At 51.9% G+C, this 19,974-nt stretch overlaps 5 protein-coding genes across 5 annotated transcripts; 3 read left to right on the plus strand and 2 right to left on the minus strand.

Annotated features, from left to right (window-relative positions):
- Positions 1-340: 340 nt before the first annotated feature.
- On the minus strand, positions 341-4,711 carry PpBr36_05316 (uncharacterized protein; the record flags this gene model as incomplete). The annotated part of the gene is made up of 1 exon (XM_029892472.1): positions 341-4,711. One exon carries the CDS (start codon positions 4,709-4,711, stop codon positions 341-343), a length of 4,371 nt encoding a protein of 1,456 aa, XP_029750174.1.
- Positions 4,712-5,771: 1,060 nt separating this feature from the next.
- Positions 5,772-9,348, plus strand: PpBr36_05317 (uncharacterized protein; the record flags this gene model as incomplete). The annotated part of the gene is made up of 5 exons (XM_029892473.1): positions 5,772-6,380; positions 6,451-7,610; positions 7,676-7,908; positions 7,971-9,141; positions 9,222-9,348. The coding sequence occupies 5 exons, from the start codon at positions 5,772-5,774 to the stop codon at positions 9,346-9,348; spliced, it is 3,300 nt and encodes a 1,099-aa protein (XP_029750173.1).
- Positions 9,349-9,725: 377 nt separating this feature from the next.
- PpBr36_05318 (uncharacterized protein) lies at positions 9,726-10,607 on the minus strand (the record flags this gene model as incomplete). Its single annotated transcript, XM_029892474.1, has 2 exons — positions 9,726-10,386; positions 10,495-10,607. 2 exons carry the CDS (start codon positions 10,605-10,607, stop codon positions 9,726-9,728), a joined length of 774 nt encoding a protein of 257 aa, XP_029750167.1.
- A 1,944-nt stretch (positions 10,608-12,551) lies between these two features.
- On the plus strand, positions 12,552-14,663 carry PpBr36_05319 (uncharacterized protein; the record flags this gene model as incomplete). The annotated part of the gene is made up of 3 exons (XM_029892475.1): positions 12,552-12,574; positions 12,654-14,548; positions 14,629-14,663. The coding sequence occupies 3 exons, from the start codon at positions 12,552-12,554 to the stop codon at positions 14,661-14,663; spliced, it is 1,953 nt and encodes a 650-aa protein (XP_029750166.1).
- A 1,244-nt stretch (positions 14,664-15,907) lies between these two features.
- Positions 15,908-19,753, plus strand: PpBr36_05320 (uncharacterized protein; the record flags this gene model as incomplete). Its single annotated transcript, XM_029892476.1, has 5 exons — positions 15,908-15,989; positions 16,181-16,465; positions 16,588-16,672; positions 18,649-19,073; positions 19,224-19,753. 5 exons carry the CDS (start codon positions 15,908-15,910, stop codon positions 19,751-19,753), a joined length of 1,407 nt encoding a protein of 468 aa, XP_029749283.1.
- Between the last annotated feature and the right edge of the window lie 221 nt (positions 19,754-19,974).

The following is a 19,974-nucleotide window of genomic DNA, read 5'->3' on the forward strand; positions in this document are numbered from 1 at the left end:
GTGTGGGCAACTGCAAAGGTTCGAGGTGACCGAGGAATAAAAAGGATCCGTTTCTTTTTGAACTGATTGTTGACAACAACAAACGTGCAATTTCGGAACTCGCTTTCAAGCAGAGGTGCGTGAGACATTTCAAGAACAAGAGGATAAAATAAAGACACGGGTGTATAAACCAGTGTTCGTCCATTAAAGGGAGACAACATTGAACTAGTCAGTGAAGCACAAATTCGAGAATCATCAAAAAAATTGCCATTCTTAGATCCATGCTCTACGCTATGTAGTATGCAAACACTTTTCAACAACTCCTAAACACCAAACAGAAACATGTACACACGCGCTAAGGTTATTTCTTCCCCATCATCTGGCTCCATGCATCCTCAAACAGCGTCGGCCTCGGCTTGCAGTCATCTGGCTTGAGGTTAAGCGCCCTTACGATCTTGGAAGCTCCTGTGCCCACACTCATGGTCTGACCCATGATGATGCACTCGCTAACACCCTCGATCTTGTCTGTCTTCATGCCCGCTGCCGCCGCGAAGAGATGGTCTGGCGTTTTCTCGAACGACGCCAGCTGCAGTACTGAGTCGCGCATTTTGCTCAAACCGAAACGCGTGATTCCAAGTACGTCGCCCTTATAAGTCATGACATCGGCCAGCAGTTGCATGTGCCGAGGGTCGATACCCATGTCTCCCATGACGGATCCAATCTCAGTGGCGATGGTGGAACGCGCCGCCTCGATGCCCAAAATGTCCCGGGCTTCCATAACGTTGTTGGATATCACTTGAGTGCCGATGACACCTTCAGTGGTCATGCATTCCCGCAGACCGTACCCTTCCACTAGCACCTTGTGCTCGTTCGTCTCCGACGTCTGAATGATTGCACGCGCCGCCTCGGGATATCCTGAAATAGGAACTGTGGGCAGCACCCGGCGGAGGTGATTGACGCGCAGCAGCAGGTCAGGACTCTCTTCTGTCGTCGTTCGGCTCCTTGCCGCCTTTTTGGCGGCAGCTGTATCAGCCCACGTGTTGCGAACCACAATCTCGATGCTGTCGCTGCTCAACCTCAAATCGTCGGCCTCAATCTTGAGCTTCTTGTGTTTGCAGATAGCCTCAGCAATATCTGGCAGACCAATGCCCAGGTGCATATCCTGCAGAGCTCCCATGTCAATTTGTAGCACTACCGACCCGGTGTCTGCCTTCCACTCGTCTTCGATGAATCTGAGAACATCAGACACGTAGGTCTTCTCAATACGACCCTTGACGACACGGGCAGCCTCAATTTGCTTATTGTTCTGCAGCGGACACGTAATGACGGGCGTGCTGATGAGCTTGGAGGCATTGATGATCTCCTTGATACGAGGTACACCCTGAGTGATACTCATTCCTGCGACACCGGCGAAATGGAATGTCTTCAGTGTCATCTGGGTGCCAGGTTCTCCGATAGACTGCGCTCCTACCGCACCTACAGCATGCCCCGGCTCCGTCTTTGCTCGCTCGTGCTTCTCCTGGCAGAGCTTGAGGAACTTGATAAGTGTGGTGTGAGATATCTTGGCGACACGGTTCACCTGGGCGACTCGCTGCACGTCTGCCTTGGAATCATCGGCTGTCTTATCGTCGACGCCTCCTGGGGATAGGCCAATACGCTTCCGGATCTTCTCCAGCTTGTTGGCCCGACCCTCCACGTAACTATACACAGTCTTCCAGAAACCTCTTGCACTTTCGTGTTCGTCGATGCTGAGATCCCTCTGGTCCTCGTAGTCAAGAATCTTGCTTCGGTCAACCAGATCGCGCCGAACATAGCGTTGGCGCTGCGTTTCAATGACTTGGTCGCAAACCTGCAGAACCTCCCAAGGTAGTAGTGACTTCTCCTCATTGTCCCAACTCAGCGTTTCAGCATGTGTCCATGTCCGATCGAAATGCACCGGCACCGCCGAACCCTCCATGTCCACCGGATCCAGCTTGTCGGCACCGAACTGGAACTGTACAATACCTCCACCAGAAGTCCGGACCGTGTCATCGTACTGAGTCGACAAGTCTTCGAGCGACTTCATCAATCGCCGTGACATGTATCCAGTCTCGGCAGTCTTGACAGCGGTATCGACCAGACCTTCACGACCCGAGATAGCGTGAAAGAGGAACTCGGTAGGAAGCAGGCCAGAGTAGAAGCTATTTGCCACGAAACCCTTTGAAGGAGGCTGGCGAGAGTTTTTATGGAAATGCGGCAAACTGCGGTCTTGGAAACCATCGGGCACACGCTGGCCTCCAATAATTTGCTGACCGACCAGAGCCACCATTTGCGCGACGTTAATTTCAGAACCCTTGGAACCGGACTTGGCCATGACCAGAGGGGCATTATTGCGACTGAGTGTTTCGACGCACTTGGCTCCAGCCAACTGTCGAACCTTACTGAGAAGACCCGAGATTGAGTTTTCCAGTGTCTGCTCCAAATCACAACCGGCAGCCTTTTGCAGCTTTCCTGCCTTGAATGTCTCAATCAGCTCGTCGCACTGTCGATTCGCGTTTGCGACGAGCACTTCTTTCTCGGCACGCAGTTCCATGGTCGGGAACACGTCGCCGACGCCGATGGAGAAGCCCCTGTTTCCAAGAGTTCGGGCGCAGAGCTTTGCAAGCCTGCTCATGACGATCACAGCATGGTCCGGACCGAAATCACGAAGGATGACGTAGAAAATTGAGTCCTTCTTGCCACCGCCCACAATTGACTTGTCCATCTTGCCGCACATAACCTCTGAGTTTCTGATCACCAGCCAACCGTCGTTAGGGCACATGTCAGGGCATTGGCCTGGTCGAGGCTTGTATTCACGACACTTGGCGTCCAGGTTGATTTTGACAGGAGAGTCCTTGTTTGGCCTCAACATCATGCTGAAGACTTGTTTGCCAGTCCACAATGCACGGGGCTTTAAGATTGCGGGAGGTGGCAGGTCCAAGTGATCCTTGCCATCCATCAGCATGTGTTGGCAAACGTACGTAAAAGTCTTGCGGTCGTAAAAGACGTCTTTGAGACTAATAAGGTAGGCCGCCGTAATGAAATCTTGGGTGGCTGCAATGATGGGCTCTCCGTTTTTCGGCGTAGCCAGGTTGTATTTGACACCCATGAGGGTCATGGCTTCTGTGCGAGCTTCTTCAGTCTGTGGCACGTGAAGATTCATCTCGTCTCCGTCGAAATCTGCGTTGTAAGGAGTGCAAGCACACTCGTTGAGACGGAACGTTCTCCATGGCCGGACCTTGACAAAGTGGCTCATGATACTGAGCTTGTGCAGAGAAGGCTGCCGGTTAAAGAGTACGATGTCGCCGTCTTCAATATGGCGTTCTACCACGTCCCCGTACCTCAAGCGATAGGCAACGTCGTTGCGGTCACCGAACTTGAGGTTCATCTTGTACTCACCGTCACCATCTTGTTTGACAACGGCATTAGCTCCAGGCCAAACTGTGGGCCCATTGCGGACGCACTCCCTCAGCTTCTCGATATTGATGTGGTTGACCCGCTCGGGATAAGTAAGGTTCTTTGCCACGAGTATCGGAATCGCAACCTGGTCGATTGCCAAGTTGGGATCAGGTCCAATAACTGTACGCCCAGAGAAGTCCACACGCTTTCCGGACAAGTTTCCTCGGAAACGTCCCTGCTTTCCTTTCAATCGCTGGCAGAAGCCTCGAGTCATCTTTCCGAATCCAGGCTGCCCAAGACCAGGCACTTCACTGTTGACGTAGATGGCAATTTGCAACTGCAGAAACTCCCACTGCTCCATGATAGTCTGAATTGGGTGGCCCTTACTTAAGGCACCACGGATAAGACCCGCGATGTGCACAATCTCAGCAAGCTTGGTCGTGATATCGTCCTCGTTACTGGAAGTATCCTGCTGCACTGAAGGTCGAATGCAGATGGGCGGGGCTGGCAGATATTGCCACAGAAACATCTCTGGCCTGCCTTCCGACGGATCTAGCCCCAGAAGCTCGCAGTCAGTCGGGCTAATCATCTTGAAAAGTGTCAAGACTTTCAAGGGGTTCAAATCCTCCATGGCTTTCCGTAGGTGCTTGTCAAGTTCGGGAACCGATTTCTTAGCATAGTTGAACGAGTTGTCAAAGACTATCTTGCTAACTGGCGGCTGCTTCCTAAGGGCATTTGACTTGTTGAATGTAACGAACTTGTCATGCGCGAGCTTCAGAACGCCAATCTTCCTGATGGTGCCGTTGACCGAATCACAGTACGGGCATATCTTGACCTTCCTGCACTGCTCGTTGATTTTCTTGCAGATTCCGGTTCTTCGCAGGTTGTCGATGCCCGGCCGCCTCAATTCAGACAGAAACTTGCGCCTCTCCGGCTCGGTCAAGAGCACACGCGCGCAGTCCTTGCAGATGTTCTGAAGAATCATTTGTATAAACCGAAGATAGCCGATGTGGAAGGCTGGGAGGGGCAGCCGCACATGGCCAAAGTGGCCGTTGCAGTTCTGCAATTGTTGAGCGCACGTCTGGCATTCGGCCGTCTTACTCGAGGTACCAAGTCGGTGGTCAAGAGGACCGTGACGCGACGGTGTCCTGTTGTTTTCGACATCGTAGAGCTGCTTTTCCGAGATTTCGAGCACACCCTGGTTGACGATGTCCTGATTCGACTGGATGCCGAATTTGATTTCCTTGAATCGCTTTGGGACCTTGTCAACGAATTGCTCCTTTACGGGCAATGAGGGTGGTGCTTCGACCGCCATCGCGGCGGCTTGCTTTTAGATGTGGTTGCTTTCTTGGATTGGATGGGGTCAACCGCGTCGCCGAGGGAAAAAAAAAATTGGCGATTGTTTTCGACTTGTCAGAGTTGGAGTCATTTGTACCCCACCAACATGCATGCGCGCGATCGCAAGCTGAGAACTTATCAAGCTTAGGTATTTCGTGGCGCGCAACAAGTGGGGCCACCACCACTCGAATTCACATGCATGCTTATTCCAACTTTTACTCGTTGAACAAAGCCATCATTAGGACCGCTGGCGTACGAGGCATGGTACAGAGCATTTACGACTACTGGGTATGAGGCATTAACACATGAATGGCGTATGTCATGTATTGTATAGGTATTAAGGCGGAAGCAATGAGTTTTCGGAGCATATACCCTGGAGACGTACCTACAAACCTGCCCTGCTTACTTCGCCAATGATTATTTGATATGCGAAGTCACCCAACATGAAGGGAAGTTGAAGACGTTGAGGATCATCCAGCTGACTTGGCTCTATCCGGTTCGAGTACCACAGTAGCTCCGATTCAAAGTTGACAGTTGTTGTGACGCACGTACGTCAAAATGGCAGCTAGCCTAGTAACTACGGTTTATTACCAATTTCTGGTTCTTGTTGCAACTGAAAAGGCACAAGAACGCAAAACAAGCTAGCACTCAGATGACCGAAAATAATCCGAGCATGCAAAAGGAGTCTCGGTACCAAGATGTTTGTAATTTCCGGCAGAGATAATTGCAGAGCAAAGTCGAACGGAAGGCCGGAGAAGAAGCACATGTGCAAGATGAGTTATATCCCTGCCAAAAGCTCCATAAAAACGCCGCCCCGGCATTGCGAGCAGTAAGTAGGCGGGGCAGCTGACGACACAGCCATGTGGTTGAATTAACCTGAGTGCTACGTATGTAAACAAGGCGATGGTCCGGACATTTCCACCGCACTAAGGCAACAGACCCTTAGTATCTGCATAGTACCAAGCCCTTGGCCGTTCAAACAAGCAAGCCATTTTTTTCCCTGGTATGTAGCGGCGGTTTCACGCTCATCCGTTTTGATGTCGGCTGCAGCTCACCGCCCAACGCTCCATTGCATAACAGAAGGTTCAGTACTCAAACCACCGAGAACGAGAACGTTCGGGACGGTCCCACACTGTCTTTCCAGGAAGTACCTTGCAAGGGGTGTTCAAGAAGAAGAGACCACTACAGCTTCCTCGCATCGCACCTTGCCGAACCTCGAACTTTCTCTCCTTAGACACAACTCAAAGCTGCTGGCTTTCCGGTGCATCTCAAACCTCTCGACAACGAGACGGCTCACAACAACGCACTGCTTACATCAAACAGCTTCCCTCAGTCATTGGGCAGCCAGAGCTCCGCGGAGGCCCGCCGGCCCAGCAGGCCATAGCGACGCCATGGCGCCCGCGGGGTCTGCTGAGAAAAAGGCAGACAAGAGCTATTTCTCGTCTGCCGTGGACTCGATGAACCCTTGGGGTGGTAGCCGAAGCACAACCCCGACGCCCAAGGAACCTGTTCCTCCCACGCCTCCGCCTCCCCCCGCTACCAGCAACCCCGGGGATCACAGTATCAACTATGTCTACGGCCAGAGCACCAAGAGATACCCGCCCGACTGTCCACCTCTGAACGTGAAATGGTTCCATGCAGTCGATGTGAGCACAATAGCGACGAGCCCGACCTCGTGTCATCGTGGCGGTGTCTAATAGGCTTTCTGTGTACCAGATACCCAAGCGTAAACCCAAGTTCTTGCGTTCCAAAAAACCGATCGAAGATCCAAAGCCACCCCCAGCACCAAAGAAACTCGTTCCCTTTGCGCCTGAGGATTCGCGGTCGATAGAGGCGACATATCAGACTATACTTGAAGACTTGGAAAAGAATAGGGGCTCCACGACCAAACGACCACCACCAACTAAGCTCAGTCGTAGGCCACAAGTAGGTAGTGGGGATTCAACGCCAAGGACCACAGACCACCACATTGTCTATGTTCAGGAGGACTTTCTCTTCCAAGTCGACATCGAAGACCGAGAGCTGGCACCTGTGTATTGGCTCGGCCCAATCTACGACGTGAGAAGGGGCACTTGGTTCTACCAGGAAGGGTCGACGCTGCGGCCATGCGAGGAGAATCTGGCAGCGCAGCTGGAGGAGGGCTACTTAAAGGCGAAGCCATGGACATATCCACCTCGCAACCGGAGCAATTCTGGCACGCAAAACGTAACGCCAAAGGCGTCCAACGATAATCTCAGAGCCGCAGCAGCGGGACAGGCAGAGACTGCTTCAAAGCCCGCCGCGTCTGCCGCGCCGCAGGTACAACATCAACCGCACAGCCATCGTCTGTTTGGAACTTACATGAACAGTGTTGCGACCTACCAAGATTCCACAGTAGCGTGGCTGACTTCCGATAGTGTTCTATCTTGGGTAACCTCGACGGTTTACGAAAGATTTGCAGGCGGTGGTTACATGAGCGGCGTCAAGCTAGTTCGTGGTTATAGCGAGCCGAACAAGGCGAAAGAAAAAGAAAGTCCCGACGGAAAAGGTGACGCGAAAGCTGACGTGAAGGAGGGAAGATGGCCTTCCACACCGCCTGCCGACATAACAGAGCTCAAGCTCGATGAGAAGCAACAGAAACTGCTCAAAAGGAGATCTGCACCCCCTAGCACCAAGTCCCCGGTCAAGGAGTCTGAGGAGAGTCGAGACAAGGAATTGTTGACATCGTTAATGGGAAGCGCTGATAAGACTGGCGATCAAGAAGAAGAAGACGTGAGAAGGAAGCAAGAGAAACAGATGCAGAACGACTACAACACTCAGGCTGGTGAAAACCAAGGGCGAGATATCGACCATCTGTTTCTGGTAACACATGGAATCGGACAGCTCTTGGGGTTGAGGTGGGTAGACTCATTCGATAAATGCATCCCAGGAGTTTCACTAACCCCAGCTTCCGAGTGCACAGAATGGAGAGCGTCAATTTCGTGCACGATGTCAACATTCTTCGCAAGACCTTGAAGGGCGTTTACTCAAACTCTGCAGATCTGAAGGCATTAAACTCAGATAACGGGGATGGCCCAGGCAATTGTAGGATCCAGGTTCTGCCCGTCTGCTGGCGGCATCTTCTGGACTTCCCAAAGAAGCGAGAAAAGAAACGCGAGCATGACTTGGGAGAGACTTATACTGAGGAGGATGAGTGTAAGTCTCCATGGCCGTCCACAATAGGGGTAGTTTATTGGCTAACTAAAAGGACAAAAAAGACCCCTCGCTGGAAGACATCACTGTAGAAGGGGTTGCCTTTGCCAGGTCGCTCATTTCCGATCTTGCCTTGGACGTTCTACTCTACCAGAGCGCCTACCGGGAGCAAATCGCACATATTGTGCAAGAGGAGTCTAATAGAGTGTACAATCTATTCTTAGAAAGGAACCCAGGCTTCAAAGGAAAAGTCCACGTCATAGGACATTCGCTCGGATCCGCCATAATGTTTGATATTCTCTGCCGACAGAAAGAGGATTCCAAGACAAACGAGCGTAACCCGCTCCGTATCTGGCCCTCGCAGGGTCGGCCAGAAACTTCCAAGGACCCAAGAGAGCTGAAGTTTGATTTTCAAGTGGAAGACCTTTACTGTCTCGGCTCTCCTATTGGGTTGTTTCAAATGCTCAAGGGCCGAACCATTGCAGCCCGGCACATGGCCGATTCGTTTCCCTCAGAAAGCCCCTTGGATCCGGACACGATGGAGGACCCATTCCTCTCGGCCGATCCCACACAGCGCGTATCAACCATCACCGGACTGCCGTTCTCAATCTCATCTCCGAAAGTCAAGCAGCTATTCAACGTATTTCACCCGTCAGACCCCATCGCCTACCGCATGGAGCCGCTCATCACGCCCGCCATGTCGAGCCTCAAGTCGCAGGTTCTGCCGTACACCAAGAAGGGCATATTTGGCAGCGTGGCGCCGCAAGGTATCACTGGAATCGGCGTCAAGGTAGGGCAGAGCGTCTCGGGGCTCTGGTCGTCACTCAGCGCCGGCATTGCCAGCAACATCCTCAACCGCAGCCTGGGCCTGACGCAGGAGGACGTGGCCAACATGCAGCAACAGCAGCAGAACCCGACGCCGTCGTCGGGCGCCGCGGGCACGAACATCTCGTCGGCCACGGGCGTCCTCTCGGACGCGTCGGTGCAGTCGGAGAAGTCGGCCGAGCGCAAGCGCCAGCTCGCCAGGAACAACAGCGGCCTCAGCCCGCTGAGCGGCAATGACGCGACGCTCATTGATGACGAGCTCGAGACGCTCTTTTCCAACTTTGAGAACAGGAGGGTCAAGAACAAGGAAAAATTTAGCGAAGAGGAGGACAAGGCCAGAAGGCTGCGCAAAGAGGAGATGAAGGTGCGGGCGCTGAACCGAAACGGGAGGGTGGACTACAGCATTCAGGAGTAGGTTCTTTTTCCCTCGAATCAACGCTTCGCGTATTTATTTTGCGTGGCTAGGAGGATGCTAACATAGAGATATCAAGGAGCGCGTTGGATTTCAATCCCATCAACACCATCGCGTCTCATATGGCGTATTGGAGCGACGAAGATGTTGCGCACTTTATCATGTCCCAGGTTTTGTCCAACAGGAGCGGGACTGGCAGGAGATAGGAACGGAAACAGACCGATCATATCTGGGGGAAGAACAATTTATCAGTCGACATGTTTTGAGGATAGATTTGCTCACGTCCCCCGCCATTTTGGGATCGCGTGCTGCTGTTGGGCTTAATGAAATCACACGTTCAGAATAGTCCCTGATGCACATGCAGACATATCGTATTTTGAGCGCATATATGTTGCCTCTTGCACTATCAGTCGAGCAAAAACATCAGCTTTGCCTTTCTTGGCCTGCTGGTGCATGGCAATTGAAAATGTTGGGGGGGTTTTTTTTTCTTCACATGGCATTTCGAAACCTCACAAAATCCTCCTGCGCTGCATATTACAACCGAATCTGTGGCACGGGCTAGAAGCAACCAATGCTGGACGGCTCAAGCAAACATGCCAGCCTCGATGAAACTGACCCATCTAGGTCCGGCCTGATACGCGTACTCCTCAGCCGTCCTTCCCTGGGAGTCCTTGAGCGCCCTGATGTCATCCATGGGGCTTGCCAGCGTCGGCCGCTGCAGCTGAAGGTTGCCAGCCACTTCGAGCGCATCGGGCGGGAAGTTGTCCGTAGCGAGGCCGGACGCGATGTACAAGAGCAGTAGTGCAACCTGGGGTTGGTCCTTCTCGATGGCAATGTGCAGGGCGCTCTTGTTGCCGTTGAGCGGGTCCTGATACCTGAGCATCTGATCCTTTGGAAGCCTCGGGATCTCGTCCTCGTCGTCACTGTCCGGGTGGTCAAAGTCATGCAATATCGAGAGGATGCCCTCGACGTTGTTCTCGGCGCACATCTCGTGAAAGGCGTGGGCGGGGCGTGCCTCGGGGTGCATGGTCAGGTAAGCCTCCTCGGTGACGTCGGGAAGGATGTTGTAGTCGTCCTGGACGCCACCCTCGCTTTGGTAGCGTGTGACGATGGCGACGTCCTGGGACGAGGGGAAGATGGTGTTAGTCACCGAGGGGCCCGGCGCGTTTGTAGCCAGGTGGTTGCCGCATGATGGACATTTCAGGGATATGACGACGTCTGAGGATGAGTCAAGGAAGCATTGCCTGTGTGGTTTGGTGGCGGGTGTGATATTTGTGTGTAAGCAGACATGTAGGATAAAGTTTGAATTATATAAGTGTAAAATGAGATGGCGGGTGGAGGCTGGTGCTTACCAGTGGTAATGGCATCCACAAGGGAGCAGGAGGTCGTCTGGGACGGGGGCGGCATTCTCATCCTCGTCGATGCCTAGCACCAAGGGGTCTTTACAGCTGACGCAAACAGCCATGTTTGACGTTTGGCGGGAGCCTGATATGATATTATTTGCGTCAGAAGACAGTCAACTAGGTGGGTGAGATGCTATGACACATGAGAACCCGTTTCTTCTGTCCTGGGTGAAAAAGCCGAGAATATGAAGCATTCTCTTCTAGCGCTTGCCAAAACCTGAAATACAAAACCAAGTAACCATCTTGTTTGATTTCTTGTAACACAGGCTACAGGACAACATCACGATTACATTTGAAAGTGAGATATGAATGAGACTGTGGAGACATGTACGACAGATATATATATGTCGTCTGAGCCTTGGCCGAAGGAAAACTGGGAGAGAAAGCAAAAGCAAGAAGAGATGCTGTCTGAATGAATCCAAGAGCCTATGTTGATCTTTTGCCAAACTCTAAGAAGTCGGCGGGTGCTAACACGAAATGAGATGAAAGCTCAGCCATAGAGTTGGGCAGCAACATGTGGACTTCTCTTCTTCGCTGGCAGGGGTTGCATGTTGCATAATCAAACCACAGAAATGAGATGTAAACTTACGTGTGCCGTCACAGCTTTCTGGTGTAGAAGACAAAGCCTGATCACCAGCGGGAAATTTCCAATTTCCAGCACTGAGGTAGATGGGTTACTTGTGCTTAATTTGCAGTATATTGTGTGCTTCGGGCACCGTAGGCTGAGGTGACTGTGAATCACTGTTGTCATTGAAATGCAGACCAAAGAGTAAAAAAGAAAGAAAAAAATTATGTCGTGCAGCTTCACTACCGCATGGCCCAAGCTTTGATAGGCCACCAAAAGTGGATCCTGGGCATAATAGGCACATTCGGTAGCACCCGTTGACACTGCAGATTGTAACATGGTTGATCCTGCAGAATCGATAATCGCCCGGAGTACCGGTAGTAGACTTGTCTTACCGAAAAGAACAATTGTATCGATACAGCCCAGCCAGCAAGCTAGCTAACTGACTGAGGTGTTGTGCTGGAGACTGCGATGAGCTGGAGGGCATCAGGGTCGATTTTTTATCGGGCCCCGCGCCCATGTTAGCGGGCACCCAAAATGGGGCCGTCAGGACTGTTGTGCAACCATGCTGAAGCCCAATGTTGTTTGATACCTATGAGAACCCAAATTGTGGCTAGGTTCTCACCTAGCTTATTTGCTTACCTACCAATGTATCCAAGTTATCTGAAGGTGTTAGGCAAGCAGAACGCCTCAAGAAACGAAGGCAGGGAGAATCTGCCAGCTAGACCTTTGGATCAGAACTGCCGATGTACGATAAGTTGATAACAAAGAGCTACCGACCTTCCGGACCCTGTCCACAGCACCTTACCTAGGTAGCCCGGTAAGCTCGGATGGCAGGGATTAGTAGCAAGTGTACCTGGGTACCAGGTAGGTGTCAGCCTAATAGTCTTGTCCGCGATTAGTGCAATGTGTTTTGTTGTATTTTGTCGTCAGCTCGTTTGGGCAGGCTGCAACGAAACTAGAAAATATTTGGCAGCCTAGAGGGCCAGACGAGCTTGGTGCAGGAAACAAACAGGCGACGGACTGTAATCTTCAGCAGTGCTCATTCCATCCTTCAGAATAGGTTCAAAAAGCCTTCCTGCCAGGCCGTGGGCCAGTTCCTTGGCATGCGTGGGCGCCTTACGCAATAGTGTGGCTGTGGAACATTACATCACCCCGCCCCCACCCAGCCAACAGACCTTGCGCAGCCCAACCAGAAGACGTACCTTGACCTGGGAGGCTCACCTACCTGTGATGACAGACGATTTGTGAACAAGCCCCTGACATTCTCAATTTTTACTTCACCGTCAACGACAGTGTTTTTCGCAGTATCACTCTTCTTGGAAGAGTAACTTTTAACTTTAAGGCATCCCGTGGTGTCCCAAGCAATCCACTCCCCTCTTATCCGAAGCCTGCCAGTCTCCCCTTATCCCTAGATCGCTTGATCGTCAAAGCAACAGTCATGAACGTTCTCAAACTTCAGAGGTGTGTTTTTAAGAGCGCAATTCTCTCACAGTGGTCATGTCGTCTTTGCGCTTACTGATCATTTTTATTCACAATACAGGAAGTTTCCCGAGTTCCAACAAAACGAGATCTTTGAGCTCTCCAACTCGTTCGCAAAGCTTGATGTCGACGACAAAGGATATCTCGACGAGGCCACCGCGATCAAAGCTACCCAGCAGAGCGAACGTCAGCCCTACGATGTCGTGCGCCAGGCCCTCAAGGAAGTCGATCTGGACTCGTCGCGACGAGTAGAGCTTGAAGATTACGTCGGCCTGATCGCAAAGCTGCGCCAGTCCTCTCCTGCGCAAAAGCGCCTCTCTGGCGGCGGCGGCCCGGCGCCTCTCGCCCCGTCAGGTGTTGTCGCGCAGAGGACTGGCGGACACGCCTCGAAACCGAGCGTTAGTGGCAAGATTCAGGTGCAGGGCTCCAACGCCAACATCACGCATACGATCAACGAGGATGAGCGCACAGAGTTTACCCGCCACATCAACGCCGTTCTTGCCGGCGACCCTGACATTGGCAACCGCCTCCCCTTCCCTACAGATACCTTTGAAATGTTCGACGAGTGCAAGGACGGTCTTGTGCTGGCCAAGTTGATCAACGACAGCGTGCCGGATACCATCGACGAGCGTGTACTGAACCGCCCTGGAAAGAAGACCAAGAACCTCAACCACTTCCAGATGACCGAGAACAACAACATCGTCATTGAGTCTGCCAAGGGTATTGGTTGTTCGGTAGTCAACATTGGGAGCGGGGACATCATCGAGGTCCGCGAGCATCTGATTTTGGGTCTTATTTGGCAGGTCATCCGGAGAGGTTTGCTGGGCAAGATTGACATCAAGTTGCACCCCGAGCTTTACAGGCTGTTGGAGGAGGATGAGACGCTAGAGCAATTCCTGAGGCTGCCTCCTGAGCAGATTCTGCTGCGCTGGTTCAACTACCACCTGAAGGCGGCCAACTGGCCGAGGAGGGTCAACAACTTCTCTAGTGACATCAAAGATGGCGAGAATTACACTGTGCTCTTGGCCCAGATTGGTTCCGAATACGGCTGCGACCGGTCGCCACTCCAGACGCAAGATCACCTCCAACGTGCCGAGCAGGTCCTTCAGAACGCTGACCGGATGGGCTGCCGCAAGTTCCTGACGCCCACATCACTTGTTGCCGGAAACCCCAAGCTGAACCTTGCCTTCGTTGCAAACCTGTTCAACACCCACCCTTGCCTAGACCCCATAACCGAGGAAGAGAAGCTGGAAGTAGAGGACTTCGACGCCGAAGGCGAGCGCGAGGCTCGTGTGTTTACTCTGTGGCTCAACAGCTTGGATGTGCAGCCTGCTGTCGTGTCCTTCTTTGACGACCTGCGGGATGGAACCATCCTCCTGCAGGCTTACGACAAGGTCATCAAGGGCTCGGTAAACTGGAGGCACGTCAACAAGCCCCCGGCGCATGGCGGTGATATCTCGCACTTCAAGGCGATTGAGAACACCAACTACGCAATCGAGCTTGGAAAGCAAAACGGGTTTTCTCTAGTCGGAATCCAGGGAGCAGACATCACCGACGGGCAAAAGACTCTGACGCTGGGTCTGGTTTGGCAATTGATGCGCAAGGACATCACCTTGACCCTGTCGGCGCTGGCTCAGAGGCTTGGCAAGCGCGAGATTACCGATACCGAGATGGTCAGGTGGGCCAACGAGATGTCGAAGAAGGGCGGCCGCAACTCTTCCATCCGGTCATTCAAGGACCAGGCCATTGGGACCGGTATCTTCTTGTTGGATGTGCTTAACGGCATGAAGAGCAGCTATGTGGATTACGACCTGGTCACGCCAGGCCAGACGGATGACGATGCGTACCTGAATGCTAAGCTATCCATCAGCATTGCAAGAAAGATGGGCGCGACAATTTGGCTGGTGCCCGAGGATATTTGCCAAGTCCGGAGCCGCTTGGTTACGACATTTATTGGTAAGTTGCTGCTATGTTTTGATGCACCATGATGTTGCTTTTGTTGTTATAACATGGCTTGCTAATAATTTGCCACACAGGTTCCCTAATGGCGACGCACGAAAAGATGACTTGAGTTTGAGGTGGGGCCAGTGGCTCGATTTCATGACATGATGGCGCCAGGGGTTCAAATTGGATGGGATGCTCGCCTGACCTAGACGGGCTACTTCAGCTACACCGAGAATAGGGCCTGTCTCTGTCTCAAGCGGTAGATTAGACCAACGAGGCCTTGAGGTGAAAAAAAAAAGCTGGTTGCGTTTGGTTGAGACTGTCTTCCTTTCGGGATGTAAAAGAAACCACTTTCAATGATATCTATCGTTAGCTGCTTTGCGAGTCGTTTTTGGTTCGGATGGTAGATCAAGCTCGGACCATCAAGTAGTAAGAACTTGCGTCCGTTGTATGTACGGTAAGCTTGAGCTTGCCAATGATTTTGTGCCATTCACCCCTGCGCTAGCTAGCTAGGGAGGTACCTTGCCCAACCTTGCTAACCTACATGTACTTCGAACCGGCAGCATCGACCGAGTTTCCTGCGGCAGAGAGGAAGAACCGCGATAATTTTGAGATCTGTCTACTGCGTATAGTACAGCTGTATTTTCATTAGAGAGCAATGGGCAGGCAATGGCCAAAGCTAAGTAATTGTTTTATTGTGAGACAGCCCTCATTCATTCGGTTGAGCTCATTGAGATCGTATTCCACTGCCCTTGTCTGGCTAGCCTGGGCAGATCCTCTAGCAGGGATATACCAACTGGGATCATTATTATGCGGGGGAATCTCGGACTTGAATTTGTGCTTTTCCGGTGACCCTGGAGTCAGAAAACCTGGGGCAATGGGGAAGAGGAGACTCCCTTGCTTCTGAATAGTAGTGTCTTCCGGGGAAGCCGGGTTTGATATCGAGAACTTGTGAATCAATTGTCGACACGTTCAGCTTCCCATAGTCAACCAGTGGTCTCAACAATGCTCGGGCTGTCAAAGCATCATTAGCACGAACTATACCTCAAGCTACTCCCGGCTATTGCGTGGTAATTGTTTGGTTGCCAGGTAATTTGGCGTACTTCCGCTCCTACCTTCCATGTTTTGAGACAGGTATTGCCAAGCTGGGGACCTAACCAATCATGCCACTTTCTCCGCACGCATAGATGCCTGAGGCAAGACAGCTTCCTGCGAACTGCCCGAGGCAAACCCAATTCCCTTTTGTTTCCTCCAGGGAGCTCTCCTTCCATTCACACACCAATTCAAAAGCTCTCACATACCATTCATCTGCAGCCCTCTTCCGTTTCAATCTGTCCATTTTGTTCATATCAATTCCATCAAACATTCACAATGTTCGCGGCCAACAGAATCAGCGGAGCCATCGCTCGCAGCAGCAAGCCCCAGACGACCCGTCTGATGTCCACTATCCGGGGTAAGATCCACTCCAGGGCGTTCAATTGACCCTCTATCGCTCGGGAATGCCGACCGGGCCACTCTGGGGAGAATCCACAAGTGGACAGGAAGGCCAACGACGAGCATCGAAAAGATAAGCAAAACCCGCTCAACGTGATCCATCTCGCTAATCCAATTGGGCTATTTTTTTTCTTCAATCGATCGATACAGCTCCCGCACGCATTCAGAGCTCAATCATCAGCAGCACCCGCCAGCCCGTCGCCAAGAACGGCCTGTTGATGAACAGTGCCCGCGGTAACATCAACTCGGTTATCGCACGCAATGCCATGCAATCGCGCGGTGTCGTCGCCGAGACTGCCGCTGCTGCCATGATTGCCGCAGCTAAGGCTCAAGGTGCCGGTCTTGCCACCATTGGTCTGGCCGGTGCTGGTGTCGGTATCGGAACAGTTTTCGGTGCCCTCATCCAAGGTGTCGCTCGCAACCCAGCTCTGCGTGGTAAGTAATAGACCCCGGCTCGATTGAGATGAGATTCTTGGGAGATCGTCAATTGGCAAACTAGGGCGATCCCGCAAGTGATTCACGACGCTAACGGATGGTATTTCCACCCTTGTCTACAGGTCAGCTTTTCAGCTACGCCATTCTGGGTTTCGCTTTCTCGGAAGCCACTGGTCTTTTCGCCCTCATGGTTTCTTTCCTGCTCATGTACGTCTACTAGAGCTTTGGCACCTAGGACATCTCAAGAAGAGGCATTTCGTCGATGCTCGAGGATCTTGGAAAAGGCCCATAGACTATCGTCATTGCCGATTCGACATGGGTCCGGCCTAAAAGTCTGGAATCTGGGGAGATCCTTGTAAAATATCTCGGCAGGGAAGTGGAGTTTAGATGTGGGCGAAGCCTTAGATTACGGGTTCGTTTGATGGCTCGTGCTCTATCGTTAGGGGCTGGGCATTAAACTCGAAAAAGAAATAAACGCTCGGCAAGCAATGGACAATTTCCTTGCGTCTCTTAAAAGCACTTTTTTGATTTCGTCTGTTCCGCTGATGTCAGGAGCTCTATCCAAGCTATCTTTCGTACGAGTGATATTCTTAATACAGCGCCGATGGTCAAAAGAGACACGGCTCAACTGGGAAGATCCACGGTCCTAACCCTGAAAAATTTTCACCTCGTTTCGATTGCCTATGCGATCACGTCCGGCCATCTAACGAATTTGGACCTTGCCTTTTCTGGCTAATTCTTGGCACATCCTTACATTTGCGTATAGGCTTTTTGCTGGGCTTTTTAGATTCATGACAATCCCGACAGTCGTTTCACCTTAGTCGCCGAAGCTCTCAAAAGATCGTTCCCATGACAGGAACAATCCGGGGGAAACCTTCGGCACAACCCGTTTACAGGGGTCCACCAGCTTATACGACTCAGCAGTCTTGGTCACACCGGTATATAGTTTTGCTAGACTGGCAGCGTTGACTTACTCAGTATCTCGGAAAATCATCAGGCTGAACATTTGTTGCGGGTTGCCCGCGTGTGTTGTGGCCGCTGTCGGCTCGCAGGTGTCACTTTCAGAAACTCGTGTGTTGTTATTGCCCATTGGCATTGGCGACCCAGGTGGTAACGCCAGCTGCCTGCTTTGCTCGTTCGTCTGGCTCTTATTCACCGTACACCCAGCGGTATCTCGCTACCATATTATGCATACAAGCTTGCCTCAGATACACAGGCGTATCCCGTGGGGTGTTTACTGCTGCAAGATCGGTAAGCTCTCAAAGATTGGACGCTCTACCACTCTGACTCTGGGGCAGCTGATAGCTCATCCATCGAAGCTGAATAACGGACGAAGACGATAATAGTACTGATCATGCAGCTTTGCTTGACTTGAAGAAGAAACCGAATACCCGCACAGCGCTCAACTAACAAAGTCCAAAATCAAATATAGTCTTGGCAGGTCTGGTTTTGGTCCCTGTGTGCCGCCTGAAATACGGGATATGCACGTTTCTTCGCTGTCAGTCCAACAGCAGCTTGCGTGGGGGTCAGTGACGCCAGGATGCATTGCCGGCGCATCGTCGATTCTGAATATCTCTAGGTACCTTCGCCCTGTAGCCTTATAACTATAAAGTCCCTCCAGATAATGCAGAAGCATGTACAACTTTTATGTGAACCCGAAGCGGTAAGGCTGCGGTGCCGCTGCGTTGGCTTCGGTGGTGATGGACCGCCTTTTGCAGCCAATAATATCAGGTAACTTAGCGCCATGCAAATAGGACTTTACGATAACAGAGGAACAACATGCATATAGTTCGCCTTGCGCGCGGGAGAAGAGTGTCTGATGATGACGACATGACGAAAGTGCGAGTTGTCTTCGTATCCATGTTGGCTTCAGATTGGTTAATACGGAATTGGTTGCATACTGATGCTTGGGGGTCTTTTCTATCTTTATAGCACGTCTTTGCTAATTTTCAGAAACGGTGCCAACACGAACTGCAAGGATCTCGGTTCGGTACCGAATACCCCCTCAACTGTCAGTGGTACCAGAGATCGATGCCCAATATATCACTGTCTGGTGAACGTCAGTTGTTAGCCTGGACCTATAAACTTGATCCCTTCAAGCATCAAGACCATACAGACAGCAAATCGTTTGTCTTCCTTTTGCTCGTGTACTCTTTCCAAGACAAATTTCCCCCAAAACACAGCAACAACATGCAACAAACCAGCGGCTGGCTCAAACTTGATCCAGAATTGCCCATCAACAATTATTCCTACGGCCAAGAGATACTCGAGACCTTCGAGAGGTGGCTCCCCCTCCCAGGTGACTCCGAGAACCGAGCACAGAGGCTGGCGGACGAGCTTCGGCGCACCTGCGCTGAGGCGCCGGAAGGCACCGACCAGAGGGGCAATGACATCAATGGCAGGGAACTGATCGCCACCATCTACGACCTTATCCACTGGATCGTCGAGGACATCCCTCACAACGATGAGAAGCAAGAAGTCTTGGCCACTACACTGGCCATCTTGTACCGGACGAATGACTATGTCCGGCAGGGGGAGGAGGACCCTTGCAAGTGGGAGGGGCTTCCGGACTTTTCCATCTCAGTAAGGGAGTGGTACGAGGATGACGGTAAACGGCCCTGATTGCTCTCTCCTATTCGTTTACTACCTAGCCAAACATTGTTCAATACACATGGATGGCGCCCGCAGCTGAAAGGCGGGGAAACAGCCTTTTGTGATGAGTTTCTACTAAAACAAAAAAAAAATTTAAATCATGTAGATATCACCGAGTGCAGAGCCAGCGGAGGCGGATACCCAGACGAGGAGGAGCTCGCGCAATGGCGCAACTGGACCGCATTCCTCGCCCGGCTTGCCGTCAGGGACGTGTCGGGTCTTTGCTATGGCATATGGATCATCAGGAACGCCCTAGAGGGAGGCGTCAAGTCGGAGAACCAGACGGCCCCCGTCGTCAAGGGCGATTCCCTGCTTACTCGGCTCTGCGGCGTCCGAGACTGGCTTGACATTGCGGGACCGAGCATCTTGCGCTTCTTGCTTGCCAACGCGGCGAATGGGAGTGCTATGGACAACGGGGTGGTGCGCGCCTACGAGCCCGGGAGGCTCTGCGGCGACGATGTGCCCACGTTTGGCGTACAGAGATGGAACTTTTGGAAGCAAAGGCTCCGGGAGATCTCGGGCCCCCAGCTTGGCGAGTTGGAGCTGTCTGCCGAACATGTTGTTCCGCTGTGTAACGAGACGTTCTCAATCATGGAGAGGATTGAACGGGCGACTGGACTTGCTCGAGGAGACTAGTTGGAAAAGGCGGTACTAGCTATAGCTTGGGAGTCTGAGGGAAGAAGAAAGGTGTTGATTTCTTCAGTATATCCAATCGAAAATGGAAAGTAATGAGGATATCTGCCCCTATTTGCTTGGAAATTGTTTGGGGTGGCTGATACAAATATTTGTCTAGCGCATACGAGCATTATGAAACTTCAATTTTCAAACGAAACCTCAAAGCCGGCACGAACAGAAAA

Source organism: Pyricularia pennisetigena, chromosome 6 (genome assembly GCF_004337985.1).
Source record: "Pyricularia pennisetigena strain Br36 chromosome 6, whole genome shotgun sequence".
Taxonomy (NCBI): Eukaryota; Fungi; Ascomycota; class Sordariomycetes; order Magnaporthales; family Pyriculariaceae; genus Pyricularia; species Pyricularia pennisetigena.